Source organism: Nilaparvata lugens, chromosome 14 (genome assembly GCF_014356525.2).
Source record: "Nilaparvata lugens isolate BPH chromosome 14, ASM1435652v1, whole genome shotgun sequence".
Taxonomy (NCBI): Eukaryota; Metazoa; Arthropoda; class Insecta; order Hemiptera; family Delphacidae; genus Nilaparvata; species Nilaparvata lugens.
The window spans coordinates 10,148,887-10,172,678 of record NC_052517.1 but is presented as its reverse complement, the minus strand read 5'-3'; the positions used below and the strand labels follow the sequence as shown (position 1 = coordinate 10,172,678).

Sequence of the window (23,792 nt, the reverse complement as noted above, 5' to 3'; positions counted from 1 at the left end):
ACTTTTTGTGAAAAAGAGATTAAAGGAGTGGGAGAGATATATACTAGTAGTTCTGTGAACAGTAGATCTCACGCAGTATTCTCATCCACAAGTACCTGATTGAAACTATAGACCTTATGGAAATACAGCAATAGACTGGCTTCTCCACACATCTGTATAATCACTTGTCAGCTGATTTATGATGAATAATTCTATAGTCTGATTTCTACGGTAATATTGGCGTATGAAGGAGGTTCCTTTTTCCTTCCATATTATCCTTGAAATGCAAAATTCCCAAAAACCTTGTATATACGACGACGCGCAATTTAAAAAGGAACATACCTGTCAAATTTCATGAAAATCTATTACCGCGTTTTGCCGTGAATGCGCAACATAGAAACATATAAACATATGAACATTTAAACATTCAAACATTTAAACATTAAGAGAAATGCCAAACCGTCGACTTGAATCTTAGACCTCACTTTGCTCGGTCAATGAAGAGATTAGATCAAATTAGATTAGAGTTATTTTAGATTAGAGTTATTGGATTAGAGTGATTAGAGTTCATGTATGTTACAATATTTACCGGCTTAAACACCAACTCACATTGAATGACGGTAATGCTAATTATTCAACGATTTTTACAAAGTATAAGAAATAATCGATGAGAATAGAGATTTAATGCAATTAGAATAACGATGGTATAATAATGTGATGTAACCTCATTAATCGGTGGTGTTTCAACAAATAATTGTCGACTCTCTAGATATAGAAATAGATATAGAAATAGAGACGTACAGATCAGGTGATTATGATGATTATGATGATAGGAGAGGGATAAAATGGTAGATATAGTAATATAGACGTAAAAATCAGGCGATGATGATAATATAATAGAGGAGAGAAAATAAAGTGGTAGATTTAGTAATAGAGACGTACAAATCAGGCGATGATGATGATAGAAGAGATAAAATAAAGTGGTAGATATAGTAATAGAGACGTACAAATTATGATGATGATAATAATAGAAGAGTAGGCATAATAAAGTGGTAGATATAGTAATAGAGACATACAAATAAGAAGGATAAAAAATAATATCATTCCCATCAACACAAGACAGGAGAGAGAGAGTGAGAGAGAGAAAGAGAGTGAGTGAGTGAGTGAGTGAGTGAGTGAGTGGATGAGTGAGAGAGAGTGTGAGAGTTAGAATGTGAAAGAGAGAGAGAGTAAGAGAAGGATGATTAAAACCATATTCATCGACGACAACCCAGCATGCACAGAGTTGTTCATTTTGAAAGTTCATTCCAATCAGCATTCCTAATGTCATCGATTTGACTCATTATTAAAACAGTTCTCAGTTCCAAAACACACGAAAAGCTGAAATTACCTCCAGAACAATCATTTCAATGAGTATTCCAATGCCTAATTTCTTCGGAAATTGAAATTTTTCATTACTGAAATGAGATAGAGTAATCAATAATCAATTTGAAACTTGACAATGATGAAATTTGTGCAGTTGACAACAAGGAAATTGGGTTTTCCTCCACCCATCATTGAATAAATGAATAGGATGAGTTTTATTGCTTGGATTTGACTAATAATAAGTTGAATTCTATTTAAAATCTTCATGAATAATGTATGTGGATAATACTATAGAAATAGAAAGAAAAATATAAATCCTAGTACCCTTTTTGAAATATTTAATTTTCAATATTTTTTAATTTTAGTGATTAAATATTTCAAAAAGGGTACTAATAGGGGATACCAACATGAAGGGGATTTATATTTCTCTTTCTATTTCTATAAAAGTAGCCCTATTCAGAGAAGAGATACTATAGAAATGTATGTATATATTACGGCTAATAGAATGCAAGAAAAAACAAACAGGGGGTGGAGTTTTTAATTTAAATTGAGAATAAATATGAGGGAAGATAAAGGAAAGGAAAGGAAAAAAATATCATAGTTGAGAAGTTTTTGTTAAAAATTAAGAATAAAATATGAGAGAAGAATAAATAGTGAAGAAGATGAAGAACAAACCTGTTTCTGAAAAAAGCAATATACCTATGGGCTTTATTGTTTCTGAATGATGGTAAAATTATTTTGTGGATTTTCATGTTATGTGAACTTATGAAACAATAAAGGAGTTTCAAAATGAAATTGAAAATCAAAGTCAGAAAAATATAACAATATTATTATTGAATGAAAATCCAAATTAAATGCTGTAATTCACACTGAAGACTTCTGCTACTGCAAATATTGACAACAAGGTAAACAGATAGATGGAAATTTGATGAGCGCTACTATAAAATAATTATTTGTCAGCCCGGGAAGAAGAAGAACAAGAATATTCTGTTTACTCTGTCGTCAATATTTGCAGTAGCAGAAGTCTTCAGTGTGAATTACAGCATTCAATTTGTATTTTCGTTTAATAATACTTATTGATTCATTGGCATTTTAAAATAATTGCAATATTTCAGTCATTTCCACCTGTGAAAAAATAATAATATCGGTGCAGCGAACTTCGCTTGTTATTTATTTATTGATAAACAGAACTCAATTCTCTGAAATGATTGGGAAAGGACTAACAGGCACAGTCCAAAACTGTTTCTTCCCTGAATTTTGATTTTTACACTATAAATGATCAAAAAAGTAGGTTATGTTCCATGCACCTCAATTCAGGTCCAATTGTCAGTCAAAATATTTGAAATCAGAAAAGTTCTAATTTAGATTTTTCATAAACCGAATTGAATACAAAATAACACTCACTAATCACTTGAAACTGTAAAATAATTATTAACTTTGAATAATATGATAAACTCTAATTTAGAACGATATACCATGTAATGTCAACAAATCAGAATATTTTGATCGAGTCTATTAAAATTTCTAGATAATATTTATCGCGAGTAAGCTGATTGATTACACAGCTGATCTCCCACTCAGGCCCACGCATATTCTGTTATCGACAGACGACGGAATTATCATCTGTTTTTCCAAGGATGAATTATCCTTTTAATGTCCTTCAGCGAGTTTTTCGTGAAATGAGACCCAGTGCAATAGATGTTTTATATCATAAACCTACTATGTTCCAAATTTCGTGAAAATCGAAAGAGCCGTTTTCGAGATCCGGTCACATCTATATAATAAGAGAGAGTAGGGTTGTGTTTGTTCGCATTGAAACATGTCAACTCGTGGATTGCATACCGGAAAAACGGGAATGATTTAGATCTCCAAATTTTGTACATAGATTCTAAAAATATTAGACTAGTCTCGTGCACCTCGAAGCCCAAATTTCAATTTTCCTTCTAGAGTTTTCGGAATTATTGTTCAAATTTCATTCATGGGACATGAATACAACATATCATATGTTAATATAGAACTATAATCCAGAGAGACTACTAGCTCTTCGAAACAGATGGTTAAAATTTGGCAACTTTACAACCATTTGCAAAATTAATAACCAGTTCAATTTGGTCAGGTTGGCATTAAGTTGAGGAAGATTTCTAAACAAGATTTGAGTTTCGTCACTTTATTATGTTGGTACCAAATTGAAGAACTTATCTATACTATAATAAAGGAAAGAACTGGTTTATACACGTACGGGATTGGAAAATTTTGTTTGACGCATCATCACGTCTAAACTACTGGACTGAAATTTACTTGAAATTCTGCATATGGATTATTAATTAACCGAGGATGGTTCTAGGTCAACTAAAAACTCTTCACGAATCCAATCGATCAAGTTATCAGTTTTTCAAGTTTTAAAATAGACCCTTGCGAAGCACGGGTTACCTGCTAGTACAGATATATGAAAATATAAACATAAAAGCAACTAAACATATGAACAGAAATGGCTCATTGAATAGTATAGGATAACAGATTATAGATATAATATAATATAAATAAAATATAAAAGATAGATGGAGAAGTAAAAATATTAACATGAAGTAGAAAAAATCCAGGAGCTGTGAAGACAATCTATGAAATTCGATGTATTTGTATAAATCTGATGTATAACGTATTTCAATATATGAAATGTATCTATAATATGAACAAAGGAAAGATATGCAAATATCTGGAATATGGGAGTGTCTTGGTATAGGAAGAGAACAAATGCATTGCGAGAATTCATTAATATATTTGAATGGGGTAAATAATAATATTGGAGAATACAAAGGACAAATAATAATCTATTCACATATGGTGAAATAATGGCATCCCTTACATAAATTTCTCTCCCTACTGCAAATCTCCTGACTTAATCCCTTCTTTTGTACTCAGAACATAAGAGCTCAAGCTTTGTTGACTTTTAAGTGAACTCGGGCCTCTTTGAGAGGATAATATTCTCTTCTTCTCCTTCTTCTTCTTTTCCTACTCCTTCTTCCTTTGCATCTTTGTCTTCTCCCTGTACTTAACTTTGTTCTCATTCTAGCTCTTCTACATCTACGAGAACTTCTTGTTTATCACATTTTTCTCAACCTCATTGTTTTCTTCCTCTAACTTCTTTCTATCTTCGCCTTCTTCTCCTCCTTCTTCTCCTTCTTCTTCTTCTACTTTTTCTTCTTCTACTTCTTCTTTGTCTTCTTCCTTGTCTTGCATATCTCTATCGACTCCTCATCCTCCTCCCACTTATCACGGTCATTTCCACTTCGTTCTTTTCTTTCTCAACCTTTTCCTCCTCCTCACCACTATATTTCTCCTTCTCCTCCTCCTCCTTCTTCTACGCCTCCTTCTACTCCTCCTCAACATTATCTTCCTTCTCCTCCTCCTCCTCTCCCTCCTCCTTTTTCTACTCTTCCATCTCATATCTACATAAATAAAGTACTCAATCAATCAATCTCCTCCTGCTCAACATTATCTTCTTTCTCCTCCTCCTCTTCCTTCCACTACTCCTCCATCTCCTCCTCCTCCTCATTATCTTCCTCCTCATTATCTTCCTCCTCATCATCCTACTTTTTCTCCATCACCTACTTCTCCACCTCCTATATTCCTCTTTCTACTTCTCCTCCACCTATTCATCCTTCATCGCTACTTCCTTTTTCTTCTCCTCTACCAACTACCATATTCCTCCACCTCATCACCTAATCCTCTTATTCATCCTATTCCTCCTTCTCCTCCTCCTCCCCTCACTCCTCCACCAACAACTCCTTCTTCTTCTTCTCTTCCTCCTTGTTCCTTCTTAGTTCTTCTCCATCCTCTCCTCGACCCCAACTCATTTCCATATTTCCTCCATGCTCTCTCCTCCTACTCCTCCTCCTCATTCTATCTTTTTCCATACTCCTTCATCCACTGGTCATTTTCAACCCATTCCTCTGCCTTCTCCTTCTCCCCCTCCTCACCCCTGTCCACCACCTACGCCTCCTACTCACACTACTCCCCTTCTCCCCCTCTTCCTTGTCCACCTACTACTCCTCCTAATCCTCCTACTTCTCCTCCTCACCCTCTTCCTTGTCCACCCACTACTCCTCCTAATCCTCCTACTTCTCCTCCTCACCCTCTTCCTTGTCCACCTACTACTCCTCCTAATCCTCCTACTTCTCCTTCTCCCCCTCTTCCTTGTCCACCTACTACTCCTCCTAATCCTCCTACTTGTCCTCCTCACCCTCTTCCTTGTCCACCCACTACTCCTCCCAATCCTCCTACTTCTCCTCCTCACCCTCTTCCTTGTCCACCACCTACGCCCCCTACTCACACTACTCCCCCTTCTACCCCTCTTCCTTGTCCACCTATAACTCCTCCTAATCCTCCTACTTCTCCTCACCCTCTTCCTTGTCCACCTACTACTCCTCCTAATCCTCCTACTTCTCCTCCTCACCCTCTTCCTTGTCCACCTACTACTCCTCCTAATCCTCCTACTTCTCCTTCTCCCCCTCTTCCTTGTCCACCTACTACTCCTCCTAATCCTCCTACTTGTCCTCCTCACCCTCTTCCTTGTCCACCCACTACTCCTCCCAATCCTCCTACTTCTCCTCCTCACCCTCTTCCTTGTCCACCACCTACGCCCCCTACTCACACTACTCCCCCTTCTACCCCTCTTCCTTGTCCACCTATAACTCCTCCTAATCCTCCTACTTCTCCTCCTCACCCTCTTCCTTGTCCACCTACTACTCCTCCTAATCCTCCTACTTCTCCTCCCCACTCTCTTCTTTGTCCACCTACTACTCCTCCTATGCCTCCTACTTCTCCTCCTCACCCTCTTCCTTGTCCACCTACTACTCCTCCTAATCCTCCTACTTCTCCTCCCCACTCTCTTCTTTGTCCACCTACTACTCCTCCTATGCCTCCTACTTCTCCTTCTCACCCTCTTCCTTGTCCACCTACTCCTCCTCCTCCCTTTTATCATCCTCCAACATCCTCTCATCATCACCAGCCTATTTCTCTACCTTATCTTTCTCTTTCTTTCCCTCCTCCCAGTCCTACTCCTTCTCCTCCTTTCTCTGCTACACCTACCCCTCTCCTTCTATTTACCCTCCAACCGCTATTCCTTCCGCTCTCCCTTCCATATAATTTCCCCTCCTCCTTATTTTCCTCACAACACCTTCTCCTTATCATCGACTTATCTATCTACCTTCTTCTCCAATTCCTCCACCATCTTCTCGTCATCATCAACCTTATTCCCCTACCTCCTCGTCTACCACCACCTCCTTTCCCACCACCTACATATCCTTCTCCACCTCCTCCTCCTCCTCCACCTCCTCCTCCTCCTCCTCCTCCTCGTCACTCGCTAAAACACCCGAAGCCAAATCTGTGTACGTTTGTCTCTCAGCGCACCCTCGTATTCATAATTCCATACGATTTTGGAGCCCAGGTCTTCCTTATCAACAGAAATACAGCATAATAAAATAATATGAAAAGTCCTTTGTTTGAACTTGGATATCGGTATATAAGGTAGCTCATACCAGACAAGATACTATACATATCATTATATGATTTCAATCTATTCATTGTTATCGTACATGAACTGAATTCATGAGTGAAATCCAGAGGGTATAAAGGTTCGTACTGATTTACGCGCCGCGAACATGAGCAATTCACTTTCAATCAGCTGACTATATCTGTATTTTTACAGAAACGGTAAGATACAGTTATAAAAAGCTTGGCATCAGCTGATTAAAAGTGAATTATAAAGGATATCTAATTGAATAAATGTATGTATCTTGGTTTAAGTGGAGAACATATAATTATTTTCTGTAAAGCTTTTTGTATTTTTTTTGGCAAATAAAAATAAAATTGCTTATGTTCGCGGCGCGTAAATCTGAACACACCTTATGATGTACATTCTATAATCTCTGGTGGATCCCATTCAGATGAGAAATTGAATTATTGAATTTCCTTTATAGGGCTACCAAAGTTTTTAAAATGAAATAAAAAAGTGTACTCAAATATTCGAAGGTATAGGATTTAAATGAGATTGGAAAAATCGGAAAATGGAAATCATTGTTTGATATTCTTATTGTTCGAGATTCACGTTATAAATTCAGCACCTGATTGAAATTGATTTTCTGTTCTTGTTAATCATTAGACAAAGCAGATGGCTCCGTTTTTTTCTATCTTTGCAATCGAAGACCATAAAGAGATATAGACCCACAATGCCTATGCCTTCCCAATGATAGCTCTTACTTGAAATTGAAGGCCGAAATTGGGGTATTTTAGCACGATATATTATATCTATATATGTGTAATATTATAGATTACAAAGGCATTGGTATGTGATAATCTTATAGGTTGCCCCCTCAATGGCCGATTTCAATTCCAAGTACGACACTAGCGCTGTATGTGAGTCCATGCATCTTCAAGGTCTTCGTTTGCAATGGTTCTATGATTTTTGTCATAGTCATTCAATTTCAGCTATTTTCCTTGCTTGAAATCAATCCGGTGAACAGCTATTTGCAGAACAAATAAACATAATTTATTATGATTCTCATCACAGCATACTCCACTGTAATGGAACCAGATATTTTCTTTACAGTCCAGTATGTTTCTCAGTTCCGAAATAGGAACAGAAAAAAACTGCTACAAAAAACCACCTTTAGTGCTCCAGGAGGAAGTTTTGTCAACTTCCACAAAATTTCTGATTCGGAGTTTGTAAACTAGGTTATGTTTATAGAATGCATGTAGTAACGTCAGCACTAGCAGGTGATGTTCTCTATTTTATCAATTATTATTATTCTCCGTGTTATCGGATGGGCACTTTAAACTGTCGGTCCCGGCTGAAGTATGACAGTCGTAAGGCCCATTGACGGCTCAAATTATACATTCAGGCGGTGGGACCTTCCCGCAAGGGACTCCCCACCAACATAAGCCATACGAATTTACTTTTATTATTATTCTTCAGATAATTATGACAAAATATAGTGTAGCCTACGCTACTTGGACGTGAATGTCTTTTGTAGTGCTCGAATGGAATTGTAGACTCAGCTAACGCCTCGACTAGAAACATCATTCTCGACTGCAAAAGGCCCCTTCTCATCCTTGTTACATAAGATACTCTACTTTTTATATTTATTTTCAATGAAAATATTACTAATGTAATAACATTGGCAGATAAAATAATAAGGTAGTCCTTGTGCTATTTTTCTTCCAAATTCATATGTGACAAAGTCCAAGATAGGGTTAGATATTTCACGTGTACAATTCGGATAAAATTTTATTCCAAAATAACCTCAGAAGGAGGTTAATTAGCTATTAACGGTAATTAATGGTTACTATTTTCAATAGTAATCCATTAAAACTATAAATCTTGAATTTAGATGACTTGAATTAATAAATTGATTGGAAATATTCCACTCAATTACCACTTGTAATGATTAATATTGAGTTATTTAAGAAAATTATTGAAGAAACACAAACTGTAAAGAAGAAACACATACTATTTACAATTTGGTTATACTTTCCAAGAATGCCATGTTACTACGACTTCCATCGTATCAGTTTATCTTATGATGGAATCAAAATTGGATAAATATATCATCAAGTTCGATTTTTTAGTTTTTCAAAGTGTGTGCCGTGCTATGAATTTAGAAAGTCAATTTGGAATTTAGAATTTAGAAGCACACACAATATAACTCAATAAAGGGATACTTGATAAACATACCTAGTGCTAGAGAACGGGAATCCAGAAATGACAAGAGAGACCACGAAATAGAGAGAAGATATCAACTATATTGTCACCTCTCACAGTTAAATTCAACAATTAATAAAACAAAGAAGTTACATCATGAAAACCGAAAATAAAATTACTAAATGTAGAAAGTTATCTCTGATATAGATAATTCGGTAATAACCTACTCTGTATGCTCTACATTGAAAACGTTTTAGATTGAATCATAAGAAGCTTAAAGGACTCTAATTTCAAAAGAAGAATTGAAAATTATCATAGATATGTCTCAGAGGTTAATCATAAATGACGATAAATATTTTAAGAAAAGATCCACATAAAATTCATAAAATTCTTAGAACATTAAATTTAGAACACACTTGGAAACTTTAAAACACTATCAAAACATTATCAAATATTAATGATCCCCAATAATAACTATTCTGTATCTTTATATCATGAAAGCTGCAAAGACAAACATTCCTCAAGTATCACATCATGGAATACTACCTTGGAAAAACTATTCAAAAAATATATGTCATCAAAACAAATTTAGAAAAGGTTAGGGTCCTTGAAACTTCATTTGATCCTTTACAACTTTAAGATGAGAATTATTTTAAAACATTAATTTATCAATAAGGGACCTTTAAACATTTCGTATACTAATTCAACTTTTGTAACTTAGTAGATTAAAATATAAATTTAAAGAAAACTGAAATTCCCAGCTGGATCCTTACAGAGAAAATATGGCCTCACATTTCAATATAAAGATACAACCAAAAATCTATTACTCAAACCAAAAATAATAAAGTTAGTAATCTATCCAATCTCAATAATATCTCAAAATTACAATTTAACAAAAGTCTAATTCCGCATGTTTTACACCCTTCCCCTTTTTTTGAAAGTCTATAATTATTAAAACCCATTCTGTCACATCCGGAGTTCCTGGGACGTTTGTTTAATTTGGAAAAAAGTTGTTACCTCATAGCTGTTTCTTCAAATTGAATCTAGGCTCGGTGATCGAGCTCTACACGTCCAGATGGACAGGAGACAGCATACCCCAAACTTCTAGGACTGCCATCGATTCAGAGGCGTCTCAGCAGCTTAAAGACACACGTTCATGATACTGGTTCATGGATACATATGAATTGATGGATTCGCACGTTGATCCCATACTTTGATGCTCCCGTCAAAACACCGCTGTTAGAATAAAAAAAAATAAACTAGGATAATACAAATTAACTTAACTTCGGATATAATAAAAAAATCAACCTACTTTAGGTTATATAAAACTCAAATCAATACTTATTACTTTAAAACATAAATAGACATTACCTACTTCAATCTCTTGATTTAATAGAATAGAATTTATTTGTAATCAGGGTTATGCCCTATACACAAAGCGATGAGTACATAGTGTTCCATAATAGGCCTACATAATTCACAAGTTGATTGAATTACTTCATAATAAGGTATTTCGAGTATTGTTGTTAGTTTAGTCAGTTTTCTTACATAAATTACATATATGATGTAATTTAAAAGAATAAATTACATGATAGGTGTTTCCTAAATAATCAAGAAAGCTTTTCATTAGAATCAAAAAGACAAATAAAATCTATAACAAAAATACTGATAGAACTCATAATAATATACTATAAACATCAGTTAATTTGGATTTAAACAACGGTAATTGAAATTTAGGTTAATAGCTTCCTCTTCAAAAATAATTTAAAATCAAAAATATCATTGTCAATTCCTTCTTCTAATAGGTACTCTACACTTCTACATATTACACTCAAATGTATCCATCACAACAAATTTAACACTCTGATGGAAGCTTTCATCGATAATCATTTCCTTAATTATATTATAATCTATGACGTACCTTTAGTAGCGGTTATAGGAGAAAAATCTCCATTGTGAGGTGACAATTTGATACTCTCTCTCTCTCTTCTTAAGTAAAGCAACTACTGAGGCGGAAAAAAAACTAAAAATGCTACTGGAACAAAAGGTTCCAGAGCCAAATACTAAAAAGGCCTAAAGCTGGCATGGAAGCCATGATTAACACAAAATATTGATCAGACTACATTTTGTACTGCTTATGACGGAGGCCAGACGCTGAGTGAATCCACTTCGCTTTTCTCGCCTTGAGGTGGACAGCTGTGTGATCGTCCATTCTAGATAGACCTAACCAACGTTAACTGTGATTGGCAGTTACTATTTTCTAGAAAAATTTCCACCAATAGAAAGGAACGTTACAACTACAATTTAAGATACATTCTCCCACCAAGTGAAAGCTATTTTTCCTTGACAGCTATAAATTCCTTGCCTTATAAGGTCGTGAACCAGACTGCTCCTCCAGGAAAATTGTTGATCTTCTCAGTACCACAACTTCTACACACACACTTACAGAGTCGACACTACACAACGCAGAAAAGCAAGGGTCATGAACTAAGCTGATACTCCAGGAAAATTGTTGTTATTCTTAGGATCATAGCTTCTACGCACACACTGACAGAGTCAACACAACACACCGCAGAAAAGCAAAACAGCAAAATCCATTTTTATAACAGGCTAACTTCTCAGGCTAATTCGCATAATTCTCATCACTCACAATTATTGTAACAATAAAAATTGTTACAAGTGTTGATTTTTTTGTTTCAGGTGTACCTTTCATAGTAATACTGATATGGAGTCTTGTAAAGACCATATCACCGTCCAGTTCTGATAGTCAGGTGAGAAATTACCATAATAATTCATATACTGTAATGATAGAAAAAAAAAGGAATATACATTAATTTAAGATGCACATGATATTAATATAGAGGTACAATTTTATTCATAAAATAATAACTGTACAGAAAATAATTTCTTTGCTATATTGTATCATAGAGGAACAATAGCGTAAGTAGATATCCCATGCTGTAGGGAATTTATGTCGCAACTTTCACTGTTATCTCAAGCCGATTACTGTTGATTATTGTCAATTTTTACTGTTTTGTTGGGGTGAGAGTGTATGAATAGCACAATTTGAGAGACTACCAGCGTCACACAGCTGAATGGGAAAGAACTACGTGAACTATTGGCTTGGGATAGCAGTAAAAGTTGCGACATAAACGCCCTATACCATGGGATATCTAGATCCGATAATGTGATGAATAGATCCGATAGTATGCTACCATAAATAAACTGCACTGATACATGACTATCATCACATTCTGTATCACATTAATATCATTTGTAATTCATCAATATTTTTGTGGAAAATAAACAAATAACGATCGTATACTGTAGAGATTTGTTAGTAAATTTCAGATCTACATTCTGTGCAAACCTCAATTTGCTTTTATGGAGTACAGTGCTGCCAGATTTCACAGAATTCAGAGAGCCTGTGAGCCAATTGTGTAAAAGATTGATTGATTGATTGATTGAGTACTTTATTTATGTAGATTACAATATAGCCTATACTGACTTATACACTTATATACAATAGCTTACAATACAGCAAGATTATAGATGAATTTACATAATATGGACCAATAAAATAATTATTGAACTGTATATAATACGAAAAAAGCAATTTGTAATAACTAAAGATGATATTGTTATGCATCTACATAAATTGACGGAGCTTTGGACATATCAAAGGAAGAGAAAAGAAGAGATCTTGGGCCTTTCTGATAGAATGAGCATAGAAACGGCAACAGGATTCTCCAATTTTTAAATTTAAATAGCACCGGCCACGAAGCCCCAAGCTGCAAACTGAGGTTCGCAGGGACTTTAGCTGAGGTTCATGCAAGAATACTACCTGTACCGAATTTCACATTAATGTTTCATCAAAATTCATGGAAATTACAATGAGTACAAACTGTACTGTGTTATCGAATGGGCAAGTTAAACTGTCGGTCCCTGCTGACATAGTATATAACAAACGTGAAGCCCATTGGCGAATTCTATTTATTCCAATTCATATACCATAATGCACAAATCAAATACTTGATCAGAAAAAGACCAACAGGCCTAGCCCAAAACTGTTTTTTTCCGAATTTTGATAGAAATATATTCAAAAAGTGAATAAATAAATTGAAATCTTAATCATCTATTTCTCTATTCATTCTTTATTTACAATTTACAATGCAAATGAAACTAACGTAATAACATTGGAAGATAAAATAATAAGGTAGTCCTTGTGCTATTTTTCTTCCAAATTTATAGGTAATGATTATCCATTCTCAATTGCGAAAATGAATGTAATTAGGGAATAGGACAAAACTGGACATAAGAACTCCTATTCCCTCATTACATTCATTTTCGCAATTGAGAATGGATAATCATTACCTATAAATTTGGAAGAAAAATAGCACAAGGACTACCTTATTACCTTATTACTACAAAACTGAACATAAGAACTCCTATTCCCTCATTACATTCATTTTTATTGTATTCCTTAATTCACTTTACTCATTGGGAATATTCAAATAAGAAATCATTATATTTTATTCTCGTTTTACTGGCTGCAGATTATGTTGCTTCACTTTATCGATTCGAATAAAAGTCTTGGTCCAGAAAAATATAAAAATCAAAATTTAGAATCTAGTCTACATGGATTGAAAACCAAAAATTAGCCTAATATATTCGGACATGGTTGAACTTGGACCACTTCTCTTCCTTCTATTCATCAACGATCTCCCTGCTGTCTTTGATGGTTCATCCTGTCTGATGTATGCAGATGATGTGAAGCTGTACAAAGCGATTTTGAGCCCTGATGACTGCCTTAGCCTTCAAATGGATGTTGATAAACTGAGTGTATGGAGTATGAATAATGGCCTTAGAATAAATATAGCTAAATGCAAAACTTTATCATTTTCACGGCAGGTAGCTTCACACAGATGCATCTACAGTATTGATGGTATACCGTTGGAGGAGGTAGAGTCTTTTAAGGACCTGGGTGTGATTTACAGCTCTGATTTTACATTCAATAAACATTTATAGACCTTTTGTGTAGTAGGGCCGATCAGCAGATGAGGTTTATCCTGAGAACATGTTCACCTTCCAATGATGTCTCACCCATAATATTTCTGTATAAATCTCTTGTCCGAAGTATTCTTGAGTATGCGTCTGAAATTTGGAACCCTTATTGTAATGACCAAGTGCTACTTTTGGAGCGTTTACAAAATAAATTTTTAAGGTACATTCACTTCAGGAAATTCAATTTCAATTGTCCGTTTGACTTTCCCTCTGACACTCTGAGAAATATGTTTCAATTGAAATCATTAAAAACAAGACGAGATGTTAAGTCTTTAATTTTTCTTCATATCTTATTGAATAATAAAATAGATTCCCCATATTTGCTTTCATATGTAAATATTTATATATCTACCATATCACGTCGCTCCACTTTCTCTTTTTTTGTGCCCCGGTCCAGAACTGTGAGTCACTATAATTCTCCAGTCAACAGAATTCGAAGACTTTTCAACTGTTTCTCTGGGCAACTGGACATCTTCTGGTTCTCTCGTGAAAAATTTTATAGAATATTAAACAGTCTATTGTGAGATATCCTTGCTCAGTCGTGTTGTCGATTATTTGTTGCTGTATATAGGTGTGTATCTATTGCATTATGTTCTCGTACATCTTACTCATTCTGTTGCTTCATTGGCAGGTACCAGTTCTCTAACATTCATTTGTTAGTTTTATCCATTCTTTGTAACATTTTTATTTAAATTTTAGAACCTTTTCATTTCTATATTCCGTTTTATAATTATTTTATTGTATACATTTATTTTTTTTCCTTCTCTTGTATTTCTATGGTTTTTTTCCTTTTAACAATATTGCAAATTGAAAGTTAATTTGTTCATTTTTTTCATTGTATTGTTGTATTGTTGTATTTCACATATTGTGTCTTGTATTGTTGTATTTGTGAAGGAGACACATTGAGGGTAACCTGTTGTCTCCATAAATAAATAAATAAAAATAAATAAATAAATAAATAAATGAATGAATAAATAAATAAATAAATAAATAATAAATAAATAAATAAATAAATAAATAATAAATAAATAAATAAATAAATAAATAAATAAATAAATAAATAAATAAATAAATAAATAAATAAATAAATAAATAAATAAATAAATAAATAAATAAATAAATAATAAATAAATAAATGAATAAATAAATAAATAATAAATAAATAAATAATAAATAAATAAATAAATAAATAAATAAATAAATAAATAAATAATAAATAAATAAATAAATAAATAAATAAATAAATAAATAATAAATAAATAAATAAATAAATAAATAATAAATAATAAATAAATAAATGAATAAATGAATAAATAAATAAATAAATAAATAAACTTCAGTCAGGGACACTACAAATAAAAGCCTTACAAATATTATTATTCATTACAAACTGTAGGCCGATTTAACGACAAATTTAATCATGCATACCGTTAAATCAATCAAAATAAATAATTATAGGGCAATTAATTTTGTTAAATAGTTTGTCAAACGGGAATTTAGTTTCCCAAACAGCTGATATACCTTTGGGCTTCATTGTTACTAAACGATACTATAATTATTATTATTTTGTAAATTTTTCATGTTATATGAACCTATAGGATAAATGAAGGATTTTCAAAATAGAAAAATAAATACCAGCTGGTGATTGTAAATGTGTGCTTGTTCATATTCTGTCGTATTAACTTGAATAATAGAGAATTCTTTCTATTAAAATTTGTGAAATATTTTCCAGAGTCAACTAAGTATCTACTCAGGGAATTGTCCCTGGATGACATCTCATCCTCACGATTGGATATATCAGGGCCCAGCTGCTCTGATACTCGTCAGTAATTTCATATTCCTCATTATGATAATGTGGGTGAGTATGAAATTGAGAATAGTTTTTCAATTTTCGTAATTTTTCCACAATCGGTGTATATTTTCTCTACTATGGATGATAGGGAGGGTCTCAGCTCGTCAAGATTTCAAATCATCAAGTACCTATTTTGACCATTGCTGTTTTACGCTGGCCCCTTGGGCCAAAAATCGGAGTTCTTCAGATCAGATTCCAAATCATTCTTGAATTTTCCCTCACTTCTGAATAGCTTGAGGCTTCCGGTAGTCTTGCCCTACCTAACCACACGAGCAGTCACGTGTTGTATTTTTTACAACATCCAATTTTCCAAGTATGTGTAATATTGTATTATGAACATTTTATTTTTATTTTTGCTCGTGTATGTATGTGTATGAGTGAATTATTGTTTGTTCTCTTTTTGGCAATAAATGAATTTGATTTGACTGATTTGATTGATTTGATTTGATTGAAGTGTTATGTACTTTGTTCACTGTCAAACATATCAATTAATTGTATAATTACTTTCTCCATCTTCTTGGGATATTTTACGCCTATGAACATTTGAATGATTATCATTTCATAGTCCAATAGGGTACATCAAGCAAAGCCATCAATTTTGTGTTATTGGTTCGTTTACAGTCCCCGTATACAGTCTTCCTCCATCTTATGCACTGTCGCGACTAAATGGCATCTAAAGACTGAACTATTGCTCGGTTGATACTGCAACTCAGTGGAGTGATGGGAAGGAAGTTTTGGAATGCATAAGTGTCTCATTCACTGACACCACCCCATTCAATAGTTTTGTGCAGCAGAAAAACCGACACTGTTGTACTTTTTACAACAGCGCGACTGCCGGAAGGTTGAGCCATTTTTTATGAGCCTGAATCTAGAAAGATTCTTCTCAGATTTGGACTCTCCCTCTAAATACCACCACTATCACTATGCTATTGTACCCAATCATATCAGCTTTCTCCTATTACATGGACCATGAGAGTATATTAATGATCTTCCACCAACATCTGAAGTATCCCAAATTAATGAAAATGATAAAATCTCTACAAATTCATACCGTGATGGAACTAGGAAAATTATTTAGTTTCGGAAAATCCAATCAATTCCTTAATGAATTTTCCAATTTGGAAAACACAGTGTCCGGAAAACTCCATACTGCATCGAATCTGCTTGGAAAATTGGATTTTGACAAATTGGAAACAATTTGATGATTGTTGAGTGGACACATTTCAGCGGTGAGCGAAAATTTAATTATTTTGTAATTTGAGTGACTTGGAACTCTCAGTGTTGAGAGATAATTAATGAATTTGATAATTAATTAGAGGCAGGGAAGTGGTGAATGCTATCAATTTTCATTGGAGGTCATTCATTAAACTGTTGGAGGGGTTTGTTATAATGATTATGCTTCAATAGAACAAAATTATCCAATTTTGTGAACGTATTTTATAAAGACTACTTAGCTGGATAGAAAATCTGGTGTGGCGCACTCGTACAACTTTCCTTGCCGTTATGAAAATTTATCACCTGACGCTAGTGTACACGCGCATCTCAATTCTACTATTCAAATATCTGCCAGCTGGTGACAGGAAAATAACGTTGGAGACACACGAAGTATGCTATCTCTTCATAGTGAATGATTTAATAGAATCAACAGTTGCCAACCGTTTGCATTATTGAATTAAGACATTTTCTCGATTTTCGAGCTTATTTCCAATTTCAGGTGAAAATGTCACTGAACATTAATTGTAGAGATTTTCATGCTCAATTTTTTCCACTTGAAATTTCCTGTTTAAATTGTATCTGAAGCCTGATAATTGGGAATCTAAAATCACACTTTGCATTGATGGGGCGGAGCTCCTGAAATTTTTACAGATATGGGACTTGTGGCAGTTGATAGAGCTTATCAATGACTATTTTAGATATAAATTTGATCAAAATCGTTGAAGCAGTTTTCGAGAAAATCGCAAAAAACCTTGTTTTTGACAACATTTCCGCTATTTTAGCCGCCATCTTGAATTGGATTTGTTCGAAATTGTTCGTGTCGGATCCTTATAGGGAAAGGACCTCAAGTTTCAAATTTCAAGTCATTCGGTTAATTGGGAGATGAGATATCATATACACAGACGCACATAATGAAGCACTGTTCCAACGTTCTAGCCCTAGAGGATGAGGCACTTAGATAATACTCTATGTCTTACAAGAAAGTAACTCATACTATACTGTTCATGCAAATTGCCACATCTATTATCACTACTGCGCTACTCCATTCCTGTCTAATTATTCAAGGACATATTTATACAATAAATATATATGAAATTCACTCAGTGAATTTACACCAACAATTGATTAATTTAAATAATGATCATTATAAACTAGATCAAACAAAGTTACATTGTTCCATAGTACATTCTAGTCCATTCTTTACATTTATTCAAGAAGTATTAATCTCCAAAGATAATTATGTCATTTCATATTCGAATTAAATTATCATATCTACAAATACCGTACCAACCTACTGAATGGAGACTAAGATTATCCTTCTTCCTTTCTATAATAGGCTACTGTATTATTTAATTCTATCAGATTTAGACTTTTCTTTTGTGTACAAAATTCAAGCTGTTTATACTATTCTTAAAAACATTCAATAACAGCCTTAACTATACGCATTTGAGGAATGGAGTGGGGAAAGAAGAAGATTGTTGCTCAGAGAGCAAATATATACTTTTATATAGCCTACTGTCTTCCACTGGTAAGGTTCACTAAAAAAGAGGCCTACAAAAGGTTGTCAAATTCTTATCACTCAATTGCAAACGTTCATAATCTGCGTGAAAGCAAAGGAATATAATAGTATCAAAGTCAACTTTGTTTCAATATTTATCTTTCCTTTCTTGTTTTTCATTTATCTTACATATCTGAAAGGTAATCACTATCTTCATATGAATATTCCTTTATGCGGTCAATTACTCTCTTACGTTTTCACTGCTGGTCGGACGGCTTGACGTCGTTCGTTTTATTATTCTTCTTTTTCTCTTATTATGATAAGAGATGCAGTAGAATTGTTAGATACAGCATCTATAGATTGTGTAGAGTGTACAGATATTCAAAATTTCCGTTGCAAATTTCTTGAGAGCGGGGGACCGGGAGTGCAACCCATCAAAGTTTACAGTTATCCAACAAAATATAGGAGTTATAAGAAAAATATTGATGAATTTAGCATATTATTACAAAGCCTCAATTATCGTTTTACATGTATAATTCTAACTGAAGCTTGGTTAGGTGATGAGAGTGATTTGATGGAAATCCCAGGTTATAGTTTGTTCAGATCATTCAATAATATCAATCAAAGCGATGGAGTAGTAGTATATATAGATAGTGAAATATCTGCTGCTTGTCGCGAGCTCCAATTAGGCGGTATTGCAACTTGTCTCTCCCTTACCTTCGACTGGGCCGGGGTGCCATGCGAACTATTAGCCTGCTATCGTAGTCCCAATTCTAGTCTTGGCATTTTCATTGACTCAATTGATTCGTATTATAACAATCAGAGGAATACGAATAATGACAAGTGTATAAAAATTCTTGCTGGTGATATGAATTGTAATGTTTTAAATGTCAATTCCCAATCAATAGAAGAGAGGTTGTAGATGTGCTGAACGATGCAGGTCTCGTTTGCTGTGTTGACAAAGTAACCAGGTCAGCTAGCAACACTGCATTGATCACTATTTTATCAAGCTGCCACCCTTATTCGAGGTGACATCTGTAGTAATTCAAACCTCAATCACCGATCACTATACTGTTTGCATGAAATTTTCTACACCGGAACCTATCCCATCTCATAACGAAGCTAAATATTACGTGAAAACTGATTGGGAAGGTGTGAAAGATTCTCTGTCTTGCCAAAACTGGAACCATGTCATCAATGAAAACAATATCAATCAGGCTACTAATTCATTTATAGAAACAATTCAGGAGATAATCTGTGAAAAGTCATCAAAAATTAAAATTTCAGCGAAAAACACAAAAATAAAACCATGGATCACTAGCGCCCTCATTAACTCTATCAGACATCGCGACAAAATTAAAAGGAGACTTATAGACAACCTTACAATATCGCACTGAAAGAAGAATTTATCCGTTTCAGAAATATATTACACTCCGCTATTAAAAAAGCCAAATATAATTATTATAGGAGTAAGGTTGATGAAGTATCTAATAACCCTCAAAAGTTCTGGGATGTAGTTAAGGAAATTGCTGGGAAAGCCAAAGGCGCGAAATCATTCCAATCAATGCATTTCCTAGAGATAGTGAAACGACCCTACAACAAAATATCAATGTTATTTGTAAAAATTTCAATAAATATTTTACCTCAGTTGGAACCTCACTAGCCACATCATTGAACCCAATTGGAGAACCGGAAATTAATGATAATGATTGTGGAGTTGATTCAGTATTTGAGTTAAGATTGTAACACTTGAAGAAGTTGCAAATGTAATAAATAGTCTAAAGGCAGGAGTGCACCTGGGTACGACCTTATCCAAACTAAATCATTAAAGATAACATACATTCATTAATATATCCCATCCATCACATTGTTAATTTGAGCCTTCATTTGGGGCAGTTTCCAGAGAACCTGAAAATTGCAAAAATTATACCAATCCACAAATCCGGCCCCAAAACGAACTCACAAATTACAGACCGATTTCCCTTTAGCTTCTATTTCAAAAATTATTGAGAAGTGTGTCAAAGTACAATTGATGGAATACTTGACAAGTAATGATATTCTAGCAAAGAACCAATATGGCTTTCAAAAATCCAAAATACTAATGATGCCCTTTTGAGGTAACTAGATACGTAATAGAATCAATAAAATCGAAAAATAAAGTAATTATTTCTTTCCTTGACTTGGCTAAAGCATTTGATTCGGTCGATAGGGGAAAGCTATTGAAAAAACTTGAAGCTGTGGGAATTAAAAACTGTGCACTCCATTGGTTCATTAGTTACTTTGACAAGCGTTTACAATTTGTGCAGATTGAAGGAGAATTTAGTGAGAGGGATAGTGTTGAATACGGTGTCATTCAGGGCAGCACCCTGGGACCAATATTGTTCCTGATTTATATTAACAACATTCCCAACTGAACACAAGAAGCAAAGTACTCCTATTTGCTGATGATACAATTGTTATTTCAGCAGGTAGAGAGTGGGAAGAAGCCTATGAGAATGCCTGTTCTGACCTATCAAAAATTAAAAATTGGTTTGACCACAATAGTCTATCAGTTAACTTGAGCAAAACCAAATATATGCCCATTGTGACCAGGAATCAACCAGACCCAGGCTCAAGGCAAATCAAGATGCACTCCTGTAGAAATATAGGATCATCAACCTGCACTTGTGGATCTATAATAGAGTGGACCAGTATAAGTATCTTGGGGTCATGTTTGATTATCGTCTGAGTTGGGTTCCTCATATTCAGTGTTTAAAACAGAGACTGAGAGAAGATTGTTGTATGGGTTTTCCCAATTGAGCCATGTGCTGAATATCAGACTGTGCAGGAGGATCTATCATGCCTATGCACAGTCAGTATTGGAGTATGGCATTATTGTTTGGGGGGGAGTGTCATCTGCAGGTCTTGAACCTCTTGCTGTCACCCAGAGAACAATTTTAAAAACATTTTGAAAAAGGAATCAAGATACCCCACAGCGCTGCTGTTCTCGGACTTCCCTGTGCTCAACATCAGACAACTATACATCAAAACATTACTCAGTTATATTAGGAAACATAAAGCAGATCTATTCATCAATATCGAACATAATTATCAAACACGACATAGGAACAACCATGGATATTATATACCTAGATTGATACACGGAACTGAACTCAAATCACCATACTATTTAGCTCAGATTTTATACAGGAATGTTCCAGATATTGTGAGGGAGGCCGAGAGCAGCAGCAATGTGATTTTTAAAAGCTCGTTGATGAAATGGCTCTTCAGCATAGGCTGGATTGGAGCTGAGAGGCTAATTCACTCACCTTACACCTAGCAAGAGTAAATACATTGGGGAATAACTTTATACATTAATATTTCGAAATGCTAAATTCATTTATACACTCATACCTTACGTTCAAGTATTTAGAGTTTCAAACATAATAGAGGCTTAGAAAACAATAAATTACCTCCGGTTTTTGGGTCCTCTTGCTCTCCCACTCTAGATATCAAGCTACACCCAACACTATATTATGTTAATTATAATTCACCTAATGGTATCTGAATCTTAGTTCTGTAATTTCAATTACACATATTGTAATTTATAGTAAATATAATACCATAATTATAACTACTTAGTGAATAATACTGCTTGCAGGAACTGTCCCCCAATCTCAGACGCATAGTCTTACTGGGGGAATTCCACTCAATCAATATGTTCTTTCTACTGTTTATGTAAAATTGTGATTCTTATTTTGTTGAATATCAAATATAAATATGTACATGTATTGTATGCCAAGTGGAAATAAACGAATAATAAAAAATAAATAAATAAATAAATAGATTTTATTGTCGTAGACCAATATAGGTAATTGACAAAGTCATAGTAATACAATATTACAAAATAATAGAGTCAAAGCAATAGTTAAAGTCACAAAGTATATAAATTACATCAAGTAGAATCGAAGAACTCTGTCAAACAATAGAAAGGTCTTAAAACCAGCCACTCAAAAAGTAATTTTTTAAAAATAACAATATTTTCACAACATTTGATATCCAATGGCAACTTATTGTACATTCTCAAGCCTATGCTGTCATAGTGTTTCATGCTTATGACAAGACGTTGATATGGAATATCAATGAGGTCTTTTTTCCTGGTGTTATAAGCATGAATATTGGATCTTTTATTCAAGCTATGGAGATTCTTTCTAGTGTGCATGATTACTTGAAATATATAGAGGTTTATGACAGTCAATATTTTTGTTTTTTTGAAAAGAGGTCGACAGTGATCTAGATACCCTGCACCGGTCAATATTCTAATAGCCTTTTTCTGCAAAAGCAAGACCTTATTGATGTGACAGCTGTTTCCATATACTAAAATTCCGTATGAAATTATGCTTTGGAAGAAAGCAAAATATGAGTTTCTGAGGTATTTTTCCGGTACAAGATTCTTCAACTGCCTTAACAGATAGATAACCCTAGATAACCTAGCAGAAACGAAATTTATGTGGGGTTCCCAGGTCAACCTGTGATCAAACATTAAGCCCAAAAACTTTAAACTATTGTTATTGTTGTGTGTATAGTCCCTGAGACCAAATGTAATAAGCTGAGTTTTATCCTCGTTTAGTTTAAAGCCATTCGCTGTGAACCACTTGGAAGCCTCCGCCAAGGTATCGGCTGTCATGTTATGTAAAGTGTGTACATCTGAATGAGAATTAAGAAAAGTGGTGTCATCAGCATACAACACAGTCTTGCTGTTGATTGTGAGAGGAAGATCATTTATCATCAATACAAAGAGGAGTGGTCCCAATATTGATCCTTGGGGGACACCGTACTTTACTTTAGCAAGATCGGATCTCTCATTTCCTACACAAACAACTTGCTGGCGATCGCCAAGGTACGATCTAAAAAGACTAAGGCTCCTTCCACTGACTCCATAATAAGCTAATTTTTCAAGCAAAATATCATGATTCACGCAGTCAAATGCCTTGCTCAGGTCACAGAAGGCAGCCTGAGCAAAGCACCTGTTTTCAAAAGACTCAATTACAAATTTTATTAGTGCATCAAAGGCGTCAGAAGTGGATCTTCCCTTCACAAAACCAAATTGATGCTCAGACAGTACCCCAAGATTTACTAAG

At 34.3% G+C, this 23,792-nt stretch overlaps 1 protein-coding gene across 1 annotated transcript in view; it reads left to right on the top strand.

Moving 5' to 3' along the window:
- LOC111050624 (diuretic hormone receptor-like) overlaps nucleotides 1-23,792 on the top strand; it is a 139,026-nt gene that overhangs the window by 72,973 nt on the left and 42,261 nt on the right. Inside the window, exons 6-7 of the mRNA XM_039441168.1 lie at nucleotides 11,744-11,814; nucleotides 15,840-15,965. Of these exons, the coding sequence (XP_039297102.1) occupies nucleotides 11,744-11,814; nucleotides 15,840-15,965 (197 nt within the window). The remainder of the gene's footprint in view (nucleotides 1-11,743; nucleotides 11,815-15,839; nucleotides 15,966-23,792) is intronic.